This window comes from Lissotriton helveticus, chromosome 5_1 (assembly GCF_964261635.1).
Source record: "Lissotriton helveticus chromosome 5_1, aLisHel1.1, whole genome shotgun sequence".
NCBI lineage: Eukaryota > Metazoa > Chordata > Amphibia > Caudata > Salamandridae > Lissotriton > Lissotriton helveticus.
The window spans coordinates 1,731,253,309-1,731,271,636 of NC_136065.1; the positions used below are offsets into that span (position 1 = coordinate 1,731,253,309).

Genomic DNA, 18,328 nt, shown 5'->3' on the forward strand with positions numbered 1-18,328 from the left:
TAGTCACACTAGGTTAGCATTTGTTACAGGCTGAGCTGTAGAGAGGGGGAAATAAGAGAAGACATGGTTCTTCATTGTGGTCAAACCCACACGTATGTTACACATGCATAGACTGATTTGGAGAAACGGCCATCAGTGTCACCTTTTACCTATATTTTAAGGACTACCAGACATCTCGTGTTGCTTCTTGCTGTCATTTATTCCATGGTCTGGGCGCACTTCTGCTGACAATGCTGGTTGACGGACTCTACCCTTTATGTGCACGTGTCGTCTGTAAGCTGTCAACAAAACAGAGGGATGCCATCCACTTAGTTTTTTAACTACCCTAAGGGATCTGGGGTTTGGCTGCTTACTCAGTATGGTGATGCCGACATTAAAATTAGCAGTGCTGATGACATTACAAGCCTACCTGTACTGGATCCCCAAAGGGGTCTCCCTTACCCAAATGTTCCGTCTTCTGCTGTATGGCCTGCGTTGTTTGTGTTTTTCAAAGTGTCAACCTGCAAGTTACAAGGAAAAGGGAAAAGTTACTGCTCCTCCTATACACGTGCTTGGTGCCTGTCTAGCAACATGATGGTCTGTGCCCCTTAGGCCTGCTTCCTACCACTGGGGGGCCAGGCTTCTCAGGGAGTGCATACTTTATACAGTTGTGGTCTTGACCATGGATGCGCTCCTATACGAGTCTAATGCACTCTGGGTGTTAGGCGCATACTTCGCCTATGTCTGATTCTAAGGCAAAACATTCCTACAGGCTAGTACGGACAAACACCTCGGTGTATCAACACTTGATGAAATGCACTTGCATTTTTCCTCAAAGCCCAAGACCCCCGCCGTACGGGCTCGCTCTGCGCAGCCAATGCGTGTTGGGCAGTCTCCATAGTGGGGGTGCCAGAGGTACGCTAACTACTACTACTGAGTGGAGTCATGAACGGGTCATTTTGGTAGTTGCCCTTCCTCCCTTTGCTTGGTACAATAAGGTGGGCGCCTGTTGGCGTAAGCAGTAAGACTCCCGCAGGCATGTGCAAATTAATGGCGGGCGGGTCATTTTAACAACAAAAGCCTTGCCTCCCCTTTCCTTACTGTAAAAGTTTTCGCCTACCCAAATATACAGGGAACCTCACACGGATCTAATGAGGCACCATCTCCCTGTACGGATACCGCAGGCGCCACGGCATGTTCCTACGCTTACAACCGTCCAAGTCCCATGTACGCCTTTCACTTACCTCGCTAAGACACGCACTGCTACCGTCTCCTTCTGCTTCTATCCATTGGGGTATGGCAAACGGCAAACAACTACTAGCTTTTAAAGGTGCCGCTGTGGGAGGGGGTTGGGCAAGTTGTTGTCAATAGAGCGTGTGACGTGATAACAGTATGCGGCGATTGCCTGCGAGTGTGTTTGCATGTCGGCGCCATGTTTGAGTAGTGTCAAAAACGTAATAACTCAGGCTATGACCCGTTGCGCTTTGTCATATGCGAGCTGAGACTACCTGCTGATGTGTTTAACAGAAAGCAATATATCGCATAAGTGTGTACAGTTATCTACCGCTTCGCTGAGACTTATTGACTGATCCCGAATTTGGCATTCTACTCGGTTGTCAGCAGAGCGTGTGGCATGAAAACGGTGTGCGGCAATAGCCTGCTGGTCTCTTTGCATATCGGCGCCATGTTGGAGTGGTGTCCATAACTTAAAAGGTCAAGGTATGACGCGTAGCGCGTAGCCACGAGTGAGCTAATACTACCTGCTCATGTGATTTGCAAATGGCAATATATCTCGTGAGTATATAGAAATATCTGCCGCTTCACTAAGATATGTTGGCTATACCTCGAGTTGAGTTTCTACTCGGTATGGGCGGAAGGATACCGGTGGCCAGTACCCCTATCAGCGCCAGCAGGCGTACTGGGAAATGGATACCTCACCTCGTATTCCAAATGATTTCCTCATTAAGACCACTTTTAACTGTGTCTAATGTGAAAATCCAAAAAGTCTCCCGATTTTTGCGAACCTCAGTGATGTTTTTTCCTGGTATGGCTTTGATCTTTTCCAGAATTAGCCATCTCAGCTCTTTTTCATTATGTTTCGCTTGAATGCAGTCTGCCAGCATAGGGCACAAGATCTTTTTTGTTCTAATGGCTGATTTGAGTTCACTCAGACGTGTCCTGAATTCTCGGCCTGTTTCTCCAACATACCCTTTGGAGCAGGGACACAGAATCAGATACACTAGATTATAGCTTCTGCAGTTGGTAAAGTCCCGTAATTTGCCACTCTTCCCCTGGTATTCCCATTTCTGGGTGACGATCGCTTTATCACATGCAATACATGTTCCACATTTGTGGTTGCCTAGAATAGGTGGTCCAACGATGGTATTTTGAGTGTTTCTGACATTCTGTTTGGGCCTAGTTTGAACTAATGCATCTCTCAAGTTCCTGTTCCTACGATATGCAATAATGGGTTTCTGAATCCTGGTCTGTTCTTCGTCTGTATTCAGTATGTGCCAGTTCTTATCTAGAATTTTTTTAATTTTGAAGTTCAACGCCGAGTGGTTGATGACACACACTATCCGCTCGTTGGCTGGACGGGTGCCACCTGTTAATAGAGCATTCCGATTATAGTAGCGTGCTCTTTTGAAAGCAGTACGGATCAAACGTTTAGGATTGCCTCTGAGCAGCAATCTCTGTTTGAGTTCTTCCGCATTAGTTTCATAATCCTTGAGGCTTGAGCAATTGCGTCTAATTCGTAGGAATTCACCAAAGGGGATGGAATCCTTTTGGCAGTTTGGGTGGTAGCTATCATGGGACAGGATAGTGTTCTTTGCTGTGGGCTTTCTAAAAAAGTTCACAGATATTTCTCCATCCCTTCCCCGGATAATTATGTCCAGGAACTCCACGGCCGTGGTGCTCTTGTGACTGGTGAATCTCAGATTGTCGTCGCTGGCATTGAGCCATCAGCATCTCCGTGCCAAATAAAGAAAATATCGTCGATGAATCTGTGCCATTCCCGCACATTCTTGTAAAACGGGGCCATTTCATTGAAGATGTTTTTTATTTCGTATTCGCCCATATATATGTTTGGCACACTGGGGGCACAAGATGCCCCCATGCTGGTACCTTTGACCTGGTGATGGAGGCTGCCCTTGAACTAAAAAAGTTCTTTTTCAGAACAATCTCCAAACATTCGACTATGAAGGTGTCTGGTCTAGCTCCAGGTGTCCTCCCTAGAAGGGATCTCACCGCTTCTATTGCCTGTGGTTGCGGGATATTTGTGTATAACGCCTCAATGTCGAGGGTCACCAAGATGTCACAGCTGTTGTCAAAAGGAGCATGTTCTAGTTTGTTAATTACATCTCCTGTATCTTTAATGTAGGGTTCATACAGGGTCATTAGTTTGCATAGAAACGCATCAATGTATTTGGACAATGGTTCCGTCAGCGAGTTGATGGAGGATATTATGGGTCTTAAGGGTGGGTCGTGGACATTTTTGTGTGTTTTTGGCACACCATATAGTGCTGGGGTGACGGTATCGGCTTTGGTCAGGAACTGATACTCTTTTTCACAAATATCAGAATCATCCAGTGCCTTACGCATGACCTTGTTGATGTGGTTCTGCAGCTTATTGATGGTCCCAGACCTTGCTGGCCTATAGTGGTCTTCCACTGCCAGCATCGCCATCACCTTGTTGTCGTATTTATCTGTGCCCATCAGAATGATGCCACCTCCCTTGTCACATGGTTTTATGGTCAGGTTAGGAGCATCCAGTAATTTCTGGAGGGCTTTTCTCTCCTGGTTTGAAAGATTAGGTTTGCTGTTATAGGTGTATTTGGTGACCTTATGGATCTCATTCAAAACAGATCTTTCGAAGACGGCTACTTCTGGTCCTACCATCTCCAGGGTAGGAGTGAAGGTGGACTTTGGTTTGCAGCCTGATTGATTCTCTTCCTCCTCTGGTGCTTCCCTATCCGAGAAGAATTTTTTTAAGCGAATCTTCCTAAAGAAGGAAAAGATGTCGTGGGTGAGCTTAAATTTGTTACAAGAGGTATTGGGCACAAAGGAAAGTCCTTTGCTTAGGATCGATGTTTAATCCTGACTCATTTTATAGGTGGACAGATTGAAAATGGGGATGGTATCACCTTTATTTGCATTTGTTAAGACCTCCAATATTGGTTGTTCCTGGTCCTCATATACATCTGAGGAGGTTGAGGGTCCATTTGCTGATACCCTCGCCTGTCTGTTTTCGTAAAACGGGTTCTGTTCTGTCCACGGCCTCTCCCTAAAAAAGGAGGTGGTGTCTGGTGGTACTGTTGGTAGTCTCTCCCTCTCCCTCTTTGTGGTCGCTGTCCTTGAAATTGGTCATAGTTATCTGCAGCTTCTCCGTCTGATTCGGATGAATTGGTGTCTGAAAAGGTGAGGATTTTTCTCTTGTTGTTGTGCCCCTGCATCTGGGGCTCATTAACACTTTTCCACTCCTGATAATAATTGGCCCTTAGATATGGGTACGCCTTCTCTTGTGTGAACCACTTCATGTCTTTCTTTAGTTTTTCAGTTTTTTTCTTTAAAATATATTCTTCAAAGTCATGTAGTTCCGCATTCAAAATATCTAATTTGAGTTTGGCTTCCTCTAGCGCTGTACTGCCCTTAAGTTTCCCTTCCAATTCCTCTATCTCGAGACAGAGAGCTGCCGCCAATTCTCTGGCAGTTTCTATGATCAGAATCATCCAGTCTCTTGAACATCTGTTACTTACATGCGTCCATCATTCTAAAAATTTACGCAGTTCAACGAACAATGTTGGCACATTCCGTACTCGTAGTCCAGTGGGGATAACCCCGTCCGTAGGTATTCTAACATATACGTATATTCGCTACCGCAATTGCGGTCGCAAAACACTCGCAAATTACTACCTACCTCAAGTAGGTGTTAATGCAATAGCAAATGGAAAGGGGTCCCCAGGGGACCCCTTTCCCTTTGCAAATGCATGTGAAAATATTTGTTACGGTCAACTGCCCTTACAAAATTAAACAAAAACGTTTTGTTTGAAGTTTTTTTAAATGCAGCCTGTTTTCCTTTAGGGAAAACGGGCTGCATTTAAAAAAGGAAAAAAAGCTGCTTTATTTAATAGCAGTCCCAGATATGGTGGTCTGCTGATCCCAGCAGGCCACCATCCCTGGGAGGGCCAGCCATTCCCAATCGTGTCGAAAATGCCTCAATAATATTAATAAGCCTCGAAGTTTGCAACCCTATTGAGAATCGCAATCAGTTGTTCTGACACTGTTGTACGTAGTAAATTGTGACTCGCAATTGAGTGCAAATTGCGAGTTGAAATATACTAGGGTCATACATCTGGCCCTCAGTCCCTAAATGCTGATGTTCTATGATCCTAAGCATGGTTCTGTTCCTGACCAGAATCCCTGCAACACTTCAGCCTAGTGCGACTATTTGTAAAGCCGGGCCTTCTGCTTCTTGTGGAATATAAGAAGTGAGGAAGATGCTCTTATATGTAGAGGCAGTTTGTTCCACTCTTTAGGAGCAATGTAGGAGGAGGCTCGACCACCTGATCTGGTTTTGTGTTTGCATGGGATGTGTGCAAGTAGGAGTCTTAACGAGCAGAGGTGTTTGGAAGGTATGTGACAGCAGATGCGATTGTTGAGGTATGCTGGGCCAGTGTAATATAGTGCCTCAAAAGTGTGAGTGAGGAGTTTGAATTGTGTTTGTTTGTGTATGGGGAGCCAGAGGAGGTCATTCAAATCTGGTGTGATACGGGTGGGGCTCAAGAGGTTAAGAATTATTCTAGCCGCCGAGTTCTGAGTGGTTTTCAGCCTTCTTGTGAGTTTTTTATTGATCCGGACATAGAAGATTTTCACATAGTCCAGCTTTCTCGTGACTAGGGCGTGCTTGACAACATTCTGAGTGCTGATTGAGAGCCATTTGAAAATCTTCGTATGCATTTTCAGGGTATGGAAGCATGTAGGAGTGATGGCATTGACTTGGGAGGTCATGTGGAGTTTGCTGTCAATGACAATCCCAAGGTTCATGGCGAGATTGGTGGGGGTGGCTGTCAGTCCTTGCTCTGATGGCCACTAGGTGGGATCCCACTGTGAAGTGCTTTTCCTGAAGATCACGATTTCTTGTATTGTCTGTGTTCAGCTTTAGACTGTTGGTCAATCCCAGTGGGCGAATTTAGTCATGCAGGCATTGTACTTGATCCGGGCACTGGTGGGTCTTGTCTGTGAGGGAGGGAATGAGCTGTGTGTTGTTGCTGTAGAAGAGGATGTTGATGGTGGATGGGATCATGTATGCTTTGAAGAGGGTTGGGCTTAGGGAGAATCCTTGCAGAACTCTGTAGAAGAGGTCCCAGGTGTACGGTGCCAGGCTGACTGAATGAGCCCTTTCAGTAAGGAAGGAGCAGATCCATTGGAGTGGGTGTCCTTGGATTCTGATGTTGTGTCGGCTTTGGATGAGAATGGGATGAGAGACCATGTCACATGCTGTGGACAAACCCACGAGGTTGAAGGCTGCCATGTCTCCTCTGTCCAGAGTCATGCAAATGTCATCCGTGGTGGCGATGAGGGCAGTTTCTGTATGAAACAAAACATTCCATCAGCATCATTCCTCTATGAGAAAAACAAAATGTTAAAGCGAGAGTAGACAGAGCAAAAAATAAATAAACCACTGTAATATTGCTATTAGCCTGATGAGCCTACTCCAGGGCGTATTGGCCATTGGTGTGGATTATAAATCAAATGAGAACCTTGCTTTCACATTTCAAGTTAAAAGTACCACAAACCACATTAGTGATAAATACTGCACTTCCTATGCGAAAGAAGACAGGCTCTCTCTCTGTTGGCTTACGTAGGATGATGGTGCAGAAGTTTTAAATCTAATCTCTTTCCAACAGCATACTATGTCTGCACAATCTAGAACATTGTTATGATGCAAAACGTTTATGCAAATCTAGTCTCTTTCAATCGCATGCTGACTGCCCAATCTGAAACATTAATATTGTGATCTAAATGATATATGGCGCTGCATCTTCAAATGTAGCATCTATGAGAGAATTAAATAACACGCTGTACTAAACCTAATTAATTTAAACTGCGATTGTCTCTAGTACACTATGCCCCCTTTTTTATCTTACGTATTCGGGGAATGGTACTCACTTTTATTGGGGAGAATTTGCACTAAAATGCCAATAATCAACAAATGCATGTGTGGTCTGCAATTTGTGTTCACGGCAAACATGTATTTTTTTTGTATTTCAGATTTTTGAGCAATAATCCATTGTCAAACGTTAGTGATACATCTTTCTTTCGCCTGACAGCATTAAAGTATCTGTAAGTGTTTATTATAACTGCCAATCCTGTTTGTATTTCTTTTGTATTTGTCATATTTCCAAATGTACAAGTACTATAGGGTACATCAGCAGAGGTGCACTGAGTTAGTTCACAAGAAATGTTAGATTCTCTCAAATTTCCGTGATAAAAAATACCATACCATAAAGTGGTTGATAATACTACTAAAACAAATATTGGTGAACCAGTAGGTCTGGCCTTGGCAAGTCTGTGATTTGCATTTATTTTCTTTGCAAACATACATAATAGATATTAAAAGCGAAAAAATAATAAAAAGTTAAAATAGCACAGACTAAAGGGTGTACGTGTATATCAGTTAAAAAGGAATGTAAAAAATGACGAGTGGAAAAAATAAAAGGCAGAACATGACATGAAAGCAGGTATGGAAGCAGAGATTGGCCTACCCGCTCTGGCACCGAAGTGGACTACATTTTAGGCGTAGATACTGATGTGCAAGAACAAAATGCAATCACTCACAGTGAAGAGAGTAGCTGAATAAGGAGGGCTGACCAATTGCCACTTGCTGTTGGCTTTGGTGGGAGAAAGCAAAAGTTGAATGACACCTAAACGGACCAATGAGCTGCTCAAAAGCTCACCTCTATGTATTTTTACTTTGATTCTTTTACAAATCATGAAGCTGGTAATACAACTAAAGCTGTCGCCAGGCCTGACCTAAAAACAAAATACATAACGTGCGGTTTGTCAGACTTTTTTTTAAATGTCTTTTTATTACTCTTTCATACCAATTCAATAATACAATTAGGCGTTCACTCCTGTTACAGACAAAGTAAATGTATTATTTAATAGTCAGGCATTTATAGAAGGTACCTTTAGCAGCTAGAATAATTTTCATGTATAGGCTGTGCACTACAGTGACCTAATGTTATTACTTGCCTCCCACATTCTACCATGGGGTGCATATTCTTTGATACTTATTAGGGCATTCTCTCATTTCATAACTCTTGCAGTTGTCCTTACCCTTTGTCCTTTCTTTTATTGAGGGTGCATCAGCGCTTCTCCATCTTTTAGCAATATCTTTTTTACCACTAAAAATAATTTGCAAATTAAAGCATGAGCTTTCACAGGTCCGTCTATGCCGTTCATTAACCCCAGTAGTGACACATTGGGATAAGACACAAACACACTTCCCACTACTGTGCTCAATCTTGGCTGTATTTGATTGCAATATTGGGCTATTACTGGGTATCCCAATATAGTATGTTCCTTGGTTCTCCTTTCACCTCAAACAATTGGGAATATTTAAATTAAATTAGAAAGAGGTGAGAAGAAGATAACTAGGATACGTGATGACATTTTTGCTCTGACCCATTCCTCACCCTTTAATTCTTTCAGGTCTCTTTTCCACTTCTCTTGTATATTTATTATGGAAACAGGAGTTGTAGTTAGTTGGGATTTATAAACTTTATGTCTCATCAGCTTCACTTCAAAACGGCTTTACTCTGAGACCTTTGTTAGTTGCCCTTTGCATGAATTTAAGGCAACGCTAGCATTGCAGATATTTGCGAAATGAGGATTCATGTAGTTCATATTCCTCCACCAGTTGTTCAAAAGACATAATGTGGCTAGTGTTCCATATTTCAATAGTCCAATTAGATCCCAGCCCTGAAAGCCATTGAGTCTCAATACCTGTGTAAGCCATGCCGCATGCCATTGTGTGGTTTCATTGGTTAGCGTTCCTTGCCATTTTATGTACTTCAGCAGAAACCCAACTAGCACTCAAGTGGTATTTTACTTAGGGATGGGAGTGTGGAACCATATAACAATATTGTAAAGTCAAATGTGTCTAGGATTTCCACTTCCAGCCTGATAGCTAAGTCCCTGCTGTCTTCAAAGTGGCAGTTGCTAATCAGGAGAACTTGAGAGGCCCAGTTGTACAGATGAAAGCCCAGTGTCGCCCTTTATCTCGATTTTCTATTTCTTTTTCTAGATGTTCTATCTTTCAATCAATGTCTTTGATTTTACCATGGCTTTTCCAGTAATTACTGTTTTAGATATTTCCCAAAGCATCTTGAGTGAAGGGACGGTGCCGCCATTCAGATGAAAGTATTTCTTGACTTGAGGTCAGTTAATTGCTAGATTTGTAGCCACCACACATTCAGTCGCCAAATATACTTTGGACCTCGTTACATATCCCTTACTTGTAATTAAACTGAGGAATGGTCTGAAAAGCCCTGTGGGAGAATTTGACCTGTTAAAACTCTATCAGTCTATGTTGCTGGGACAAGGATATGATCTATATGCAAAAAAGGTTTGTGGGATGCAGAGTAATACATATATATATATATTGCTTCACAGGGTTTCATGTTCACCAAGTGCCTATCTGGCCTAGTAAGGTCGACTCCTCTGATAATGCTTTAGGCCAGGCTTCTCCTACTAGTAGCTTGTGAGCTACTGGTAGCTCTCCAGCCACCTAGAAATAGCTCTTCTATGTGAACCCCAGCCTATTAAATCAGAAGAGTGTGCTTGGCTGAATTAATATATGTACACCAAAATCGAAAAGCTTATATAAAAAACGAAAATGTGTGTATTTTGAGAACTTATAACCAGGCCCACTGGAATTATGTGGCAGTGGAAGTCAAATACATGCAGCAGGGTTGAATACATTATGTGGCGAGAAAAGGCTACTTGGTAACACTGTCTGGGCATTGGTTGCACCTCATTAGTACCATTTTAATACCCTAGTATAGCAATAAACAACAAAAAGGTGACTAGTCAAGCTTTGAAAAAGGCTTTTAACTGCGCAGCAACACGTGCCGCTGCATTTTTAGTAACCTTTGAACCGATTGAGCTAGAAACTATTTTTATGTTTAAAATCTACTGATTATGCGGCAAATGAAGGATTATATGGCAGGTGTGGCAAATCTATGATTATGCAAAAATCACATAATTCCAGCGGTCCTTCTTATAACCCTATGTTTGAAGAAAAATGGTTGAATTTCCAAAATATATTCAAAGCTGATATTTGAATGATAAATCGTGTGGAATTGGAGAGACTTGTTTCCTTGGTACCAAGAGTATTGCAGCTATAGCTGTTATGTGTTACCCATATAAAGGCATTTCACATTGACACATACTTTTTACCTTACTGTGGCAAACCTGCCTGATGCACTAAGGTGACCACTGCTGCTAAGCTTGCATAAAGTGGCCCATAATGTAATCTTTTTTGATGTGGTCATAATTACTACACTAATATTACTGGTAGCTTGGGGTTACTTTCATTGATTATAAATCGCTCTTAATGAGGAAGAGGTTGGACACCCCTGCTTTAGCCTATACATGGAGGCTGATATCAGACCATCTAGTCTGGGGTCCATAATCGAGTTAATGTCCCCTCCTATTGTGGTACCCGGTGGATAATCCAGCAATCGAGTTAGTCCAGCATGAAAATGTGGTTTCCAGCATCCTGGGATCATGTACTCAGTCGTAAGTGCACACATGCATTCACTCACTGCCCCTCTGACTATAATGGAGCAGCCAAGGTAATCGGTCTGGAGTGTTGTTACTGCCATGGGAAACGTTTTTCTAATGAGGATGGCTATACCTTTGGGTCTTATATCAGCCAAGAAGCGGGAGAGGATAGGTGTTAAAGAGGAGGGCTCATCCTCCTTAATTGAAAGTCAAAACACATGCATGGATGTAGGCGAATGGGCCAGGGGGAACTTTGGCGAAAGTGTGACTACAGGCTCACCTAGCATCCATGGGACCTATGGAGCACTAATTAGTGTTTTTGTATATACAGTGGAACAGAAACCAAGATTTACATTTGGCATGCAGAGAGCGTGATTGTAATGCACTAACAAGTAAGGAGTTGTCTCAAGGAGTGAGATTCATGGTCTGGATGAAAGCCACAGGTAAGTGTGGCAGAGACATCCAGACCAGGCATAAAAAGGAAGATAGGGTTATTAAACCCCATCAAACTTCCCTTTTTCTTTCCCGAATTTGAATCATACCAACTTTGCTACCATCCAGGTGTTTGTAACCCATAAAGAACCCCTCCAACTCCTATCTTTCATTATTTCACTGGTCTGATACTATTCAGTGCTCCCGTGTAGCTCACAGTAGCACACCCTGTTCCGCAGTGCAACAGGGAGGAACCCATGCGACCAAGGGGTTGCCCTGGTAGGTGAGAGTTGTACTACACAAAAGCATTTGCTTTTTCCAAAAGGGAGGCCAGCTAATACGTTGGAGTGGGGCTCTCAGTTTCGTGTTGGATACTCCTCTGAGTCCTCTATCAGAATGCACATAGTGCAGACTTGTGTTGCCATAATAGCCCAGAAAGCCACACTTAACCCCACACATGTGGAGAAGTGTGGTGCAGCAGCCAGGGCAGCTGACTTCGGAGCATAGGGTTCACTGTTTGATCCCCGGCTCCAGCGGCAGCTCAGCTTAGCACCATGTGACTATGGGCAATAGCTCACTTAATTTCCACAACGGCCCCCAGAGCCTTGAGACCTGTAAGGGTGAGTAGTTCATGCTTTACAAATACGGATTTACATTTTAAATGTGTGTCTCTTGCAGAAAAACTAATGTCCGGTGCATGCTTTTTGGTGTACTGCAATAATACCCACCTATTTATTGTATTATAAGATTTCCAGGATGTACATCAGTATTGTAAGGGAATGCCACATGTATGTCATGGATAGTTGTGGGCCTGGCACCCATCCTTTCTGGGTCTCCTCTGTTTATAGACTTATACCGCAATGCTCCCAACACTTTATGGTGGCACTGGCAGTGTTGTGCTGTATGTGAACTCCCCCTGTCTAATTTAACTAAACTATCTACTGATCCAATCCCCCCAACTCGTCCTTCTCCATACGTCCTCACAAGAATCATCTGTCACCCTGACAAATTTATGAACTTACACAAAGAACTTCACTGCTCCCAAACCATCCCCCATCATATATAGTGTTCATTTATTTGAACTGTCTTGAGAAGTGTCTACTTGGATTATAGAGTATTTTTTTAATTTTTATTATTGTCAATTTCAGGGAGTAAGTACATACCGTATGTGTTAGTCTTACTCAATCTTTTCATTGATCGATTCCTCATCAGTTGATGCTACCAGTCTTGTCGCTTTGTAAGATTCACTGTTATCAATCTGTTTTTTAGTGTGCTCCTGTGTGTCGCCAGTCGCTTCCCCTGTTTGGGTATGGGCGAGTCACTGACTCCTTTACTGTTGCTACAATGGGAAGATTATCTCAGCTCCATCCTCTTTTATGATGTACTCTTTGTTTGGCCATGCGCTACTGTTGCCATTTCTCCCTCAGAGAACTCCAAATGACAACCAGGGTAGATTTTTTGCACCCTTTGTTCTCTTCCAGGGGATCCTCATCAAAGTCATAAGCACTGAATATTCCCGCCCATGTGCAGGGACCCCGGAAATAATATAAAAAATTATATATGGAAATCACATACATCCAGCTCCACATATATGTATGTACATATATCCTTTTTTCTCACACCAATGCAGCTCCCCATCGGAGGCTAAACAATGGAATTACCCATATAAAAATCTTCTGCAAACATATAAAAAACACCTGAGGGCAAGTAGCACTTGAACCTTGTTTTTTAATGAGCAGAAAAACACTCATATATCATAAAAAGTGCAAATAAAGTAGACATTGTTAGCCTACAAGCTGCATTGTAAACCAAAACCATAGAATATGAAAGCATTTTCAACAAACTGGCACTGTGCCTTTAAGGCAGCCATGACCCCCAGCTTCCCATCATGCCGCAGGGGTGACATTTAGGTCAGTTGTTTTTTGCTTAACCCTGAAAGTCAGGGCTCAACAATATCCATTAACACTCTGATCGTGTCTCATTTACCTGGGGAGGCGGATGGGTTGCTTATGACTTTGATGAGGATACCCCTGGAAGAGAACTAGGATTACAGGTAAGTAACTTATCCTTCTCTTCCAGGGGATCCTCATCAATAGTCATAAGCACTGAATAGAATAGCAAGCCCAATAACCACCTGCAGGTAAATGAGAGAAACATGACCCAACCAAACTGCATCAGCCGAAATCAGCTGTTTAACAGATTCTGCAAGGAGGCCTGGCCTACTTGGGTGTCTGCCCTGGTGTCTGAATCTAGACAGTAGTGTCTGGTAAAGGTATGGACGGGCCTCCAGGTCGCCGCCTTACAAATCTCAGACATGGGCATATTATGAAGAAAAGCTGTAGTAGCCGGTTTTCCCCTGGTGGAATGTGCTTTGGGAGAAAACCCCAGGGTCTTCTGCGCCAACTGGTAAGCAAGTTTGATACATGAAACTATCCATCTGGAAACGGAACGTTTTGAAGCCGCATATCCAGATCTGATCGACCCATAGTTGAGAAACAGCTGATCAGATTTTCTTATAGATTTGGACCGATCTAGATAGAATTTTAAAACCCTTTTCAGGTCCAGAGAATGCAAGGCCCTCTCAGCTGGAGTGGAGGGATTGGGAAAAAAGGTGGGTAGAGAGATAGTCTGGTTCACAAGGATATCTGACACCATCTTAGGAAGAAAAGAGGGATGTGCCCTCAACACCACTCTGTATAGGGCTCTTTAGAACAGAGTGCTTGAATCTTGCTCACTCTGGAAGCTGACATGATCGCTACCAAAAAAGCAGCCTTCCAAGAAATATGTTGCAAGGTTGCTTTGTGAATGGGTTCGAAAGGCGGACCCATCCCAGGGAGGAGACTGAGGTCATACCGGAGGGTAGACCTTCTGCAAGCCCTGCAGAAAATCTTTAACAGCTTGCAATTGGAAGAAAGAAGGCTGAGAAGGTGAGCATCTATAAGCCGTTATAGCTGCTAAATGCACCTCAATGGAATGAAATTTCAACCCTGCTTTCGCCAGATACAGTAGGTAAGGGAGAATGACCTCATCCTGATCCTTGATAGGATGACAATTGTTCTGCATACACCACATGTAAAAATGCTTCCACTTGCATGCATAGGAATGTCTCGTAGAAGTACGTCTTGCCTCTTTCAAAATGGACATGCAGTCCTGCGGCAGTCCTAGGTGGCCGTATTGTAGGACCTCAGGAGCCGTGCTGCCAAGTTCCAGCAAAAAGCGTCATCCGCTTAAAGTAACGCCGCGACTTTTTTTGTGCATAGATAAGGTACAAATAGTTAACACATTCTTGAGGCCACTGATGTACAGTAAGAATAAAATAAAATTGGGGCCAATAAACACCCTTGGCGAACACCCTTCTCCAGTTGAAAACTACTGGTGCACTCTCCAGCAGGGCCAAATTTAACTGACGCAGAAAGGTCGAAGTGCAGGGCCCAAAATAATTTGACAAGCCCTGGATCCACCCCCATACCATCCAGCAAGGCCCACAATTTTGATCTTACCACCCTGGCGAAGGAGCTCAACAGGTTTATTAGGCTAGGCAAAGGGAGCCCTGCTTTGCGAAGGTATATTTGCTAATAAGCAAATGCAAATTTAGGCAGTGCTCCACGGTGCCCAGCTCCTCCCGGAACCCATATTGCACCTCCGACTGTAGGTTCCTCTCCCTAACCCAAGACAGCAAAAGCTCCGTCACCACCCTCCCTGCAATTTAATTTATTTTAAATATCTATTTATTGAATATCATAGCAATTACATATACAGTACCGTTCATTGCTTATATTAATTATCTATTATATCATACAGTATCTAGGGGTAGAATACCATCATTACATAATGTTACTATTTCTGTCACCACCTCTTCGTATTTCCAGTTCCACCGATGGGGATACACACATATTTCCTCGATATTCATTCCATTTTCTCCATTTTGCGTCCCACTTTTTTGGACACCCGCGTGTCATAAACACTTCCTATCATACCCTTGTCTAATTCTTTCGCCCATATATGCCTAGATGTTAAGTCTGCTGCCCTCCATTTTCGTGCTATTTCACGCTTGACTGGTGTAAATCCTAGTGTGGCCATTTGCTGCTCGATTTCAGTGAAGTCTGTAGCCATCCATATATTAAGTATGTTAATACCTAGTTGTGGCGTGAGAGCTAGTTCCTTTCCAAGAGCTGTCTGGATTTGATTTGTGGTCCCCTCCCGCAAGTGCTTTTGTCTCAGGGCAGTCCCAGATCACATGATAAAAGGTAGCTGCTTTTCCGCACCCCTTTAGGCAAAGCTCATCCAATCAGGCGCCTGTTTTGTCCAAAATTACCTCAGTTAAATATGACCGATGTAAAATCCTGAGTTGTATCAATTGGAAATGGAGGGTGATTGCCACCTCCTTAGGGGACATTAAGGCCATTTGCCAGTCTTCCACATCTACAGGACCCAGGTCACTCTCCAATTTCTCTCTGAGTGTCTGGAAGGTGTCTGGTAGATTATTACATATCTTTTTTAGATTAACGATAAAGCTTTTGAGTGCAGCGGCCCATCTAGCAGTCTATCTTCTAGCGGCGATGACTCTGGTATATCTTTGGGTTTGGAAAAGCTGTAACAGGGGCATGACTGATTTGTAAGTATCGAAACAATTCTACCTGGTCCATTTGATAGTGGGCCCGAAGTTCCTCATAGCTAAGGATAGATCCCTTTTTGATCAGGTCTCCAACCACTGAGATCCCGATCATATCCCAACCTGGTTGGTGACATAATAAACCTAAATTCTGGGTATACCACAAAGGCGTTGCTTTTGTAAGAGTTTTAGCCCAGCCCAGGCATGAATTCACCTGACACCAGATCTCTAGGGTGTGTGCGGTTGGCCCAAAATATAAATTTTTCCTAGCTTTAGAATAAAATGCTCCTAAGTATCCAGCACGTCCAGTTTGGTATTTGTCCAATAGATATGCAGGGTCATTAGGGGGGCGGGATAGCCAGTGGTTTACCACTACCAGTTGTGAGGCCCAATAATAAAGTTTAAGGTCTGGGAGGGCTATGCCTCCATCGTACCACCCTTTTGTTAACTTCTTCATCACAACACGGGGAGCCTTTCCATCCCACAGCAATGTTCGGACTTCACTTTCCACTGCTGTGAGATATGTATCTGGGATGCGCTGTGGGCAAACCTTAAGGATGTATAAGAATCGCAGGAACGCCAATATTTTAAAAAGGGCAGCACGGCCCACTAGGGAGAGAGGCAGAGACCTCCAATGTTTCACATCTGCTCGCAGCCGAGCCAATAGGGGGGCTAAGTTGTGGTTGTGGAAAAGGGTGAGGTCAGACGTTACAAATATTCCCAGATAGCGGAAGCCATCCTTCGCCACTTCGATCACACAGTTAACAGGGAGACGAGGGACTGGACCCCGGAGCACGAACAATACCCATGTGCTCCAGGTGATCGCATACCCTGAATACTTTCCAAAATTCATGAAGATGTTTAAAACACTGTGTATGGATTTATATGGAGAGGGGAAATATAACAATATATCATCAGCGTATAAGGATATTCGATCTTCCTGATCTTCCGCCCATTCGAAGTGGCCAGTGGTTTTAGCATAAGGGAAAATATTAGTGGAGATAAAGGACAACCCTGTCGGGTGCCTCACCTCAACGTAAATGCACGGGACGTGTAGTTGTTGACTCTTATTTGTCCCTCCAGGAATTCCCTACGTGCAAGTACATTATGAAGCTGACGGATTTTGAGAGCTGTATTCCTCCCTGACATAAAGCCTGATTGGTCTGTGTGGACCAAAGAGGATATAACATTGACTAGTCTATTGGCGAGAACGTTCGCAAGGATCTTAGCTTCCACGTTGATTAATGAAATCGGTCTATACAAACCACAGCTGTCCGCGGGCTTCCCTGGTTTGTGTTTACAACTATGTTGGCGAGACGCTGGTCTAAGGGCAACTTTACAGTCTCATAGCTTTCGTTATAAATAGCCTGTAGATGTGGGGCTACTTGAGAGGCTGTTACTTTAAAGAACTCGATGGGAGTCCCGTTGGGCCCCATTGCTTTCCCAAAATTAATCTGACTAATGACCTTCTGGATCTCCTCGACCGTTAAATCCCCATCTAGATTGTCTCTATCTGACTCAGAGAGCACTGCAAGGTTGCTATCAGATAGGAGTTGGCGGGAATCTTCTGCTGTATAAGTTGTAGAAGGGGAGTACATTTTCTCTAAGTGGTCCGCGAATGCTTCCGCAATATCCCGGGGGTGGGTAACCATCTCGCCATTCAGCAGTGTCAACTTCGGCACCCATCTATTTCCTTGTTCTCTTCTTTCTAGCCACGCCAGAGTTTTACCAGCCCTATTCCCCAGTTCATACAGTCTGTGCTCGACATGGAGGTATTTGGCCATCATACTCTCCCTAGTTTTAATGTTGTACTCTTCTTGTTTGAGTACAAGACGGTGTTGTGTGTCGTCTGATGGCTTATGTGTGTGGTTTAGTTCCAGTCTTTGAAGCTCATCCTCCAATTGAACTAATAGGCAACGTTTGTTATTAATGTATCCCATCTTTAGAGACAAGGCCTGACCCTTGAGGACTACTTCATAGGCCTCCCATATTGTCAGTGTCGAGCTAACTGACCCCAGGTTTTCTTTGAAGTAGTTGCTAGTTTGCGTACATAGTACCTCTTTAATGTCAGGAATATTCAGCAACCATGGGTTGATAACAATAGTGGTGCGTGGTTGCTGTTCCCAGTGCGTGAGTTCTACCCTAACTGGGGAGTGATCCGGTATACCTCTTGGCAAGGCCTGGGGTGTTGGAAGTTGCCTATGGAGGCTGTATGTGTGAGGAAATAATCAATACGGGATGAGCTGTTATGTGTGTTAGAGAAGTAGGTGTATTGGTTGTCAGACGGTTGCAATGTACGCCATATATCTGTTAGACCCATAGCTGTGGTGAATTCTTCCATTAGCACATTTTGTCTCGCCCCTGGCCGTCGTGGATATCTGTTGATATTGTCATTCATGGTCATGTTGTAATCCCCTCCAATAAGTAAGGTGCCTACAGGAAGGTCCTTCAACATTTTGCCTAGATCTGCTAGTGCTTCCTTGCCCACATTAAGTGCTCTTCCCTCCCATTGGG

General features: G+C 43.6%; 1 protein-coding gene across 7 annotated transcripts in view; it reads left to right on the forward strand.

Moving 5' to 3' along the window:
- The window catches only part of LOC144753804 (uncharacterized), a 2,685,544-nt gene that overhangs the window by 664,188 nt on the left and 2,003,028 nt on the right, over positions 1–18,328 (forward strand). For all 7 annotated transcript variants that reach the window (XR_013594537.1, XR_013594539.1, XM_078641375.1 and 4 more), the window contains one exon: positions 7,252–7,323. Coding sequence is in view for 5 of the 7 variants with exons in the window: in XM_078641375.1 (XP_078497501.1) it covers positions 7,252–7,323 (72 nt within the window). In the remaining 2 variants the exon portion in view is untranslated. The remainder of the gene's footprint in view (positions 1–7,251; positions 7,324–18,328) is intronic.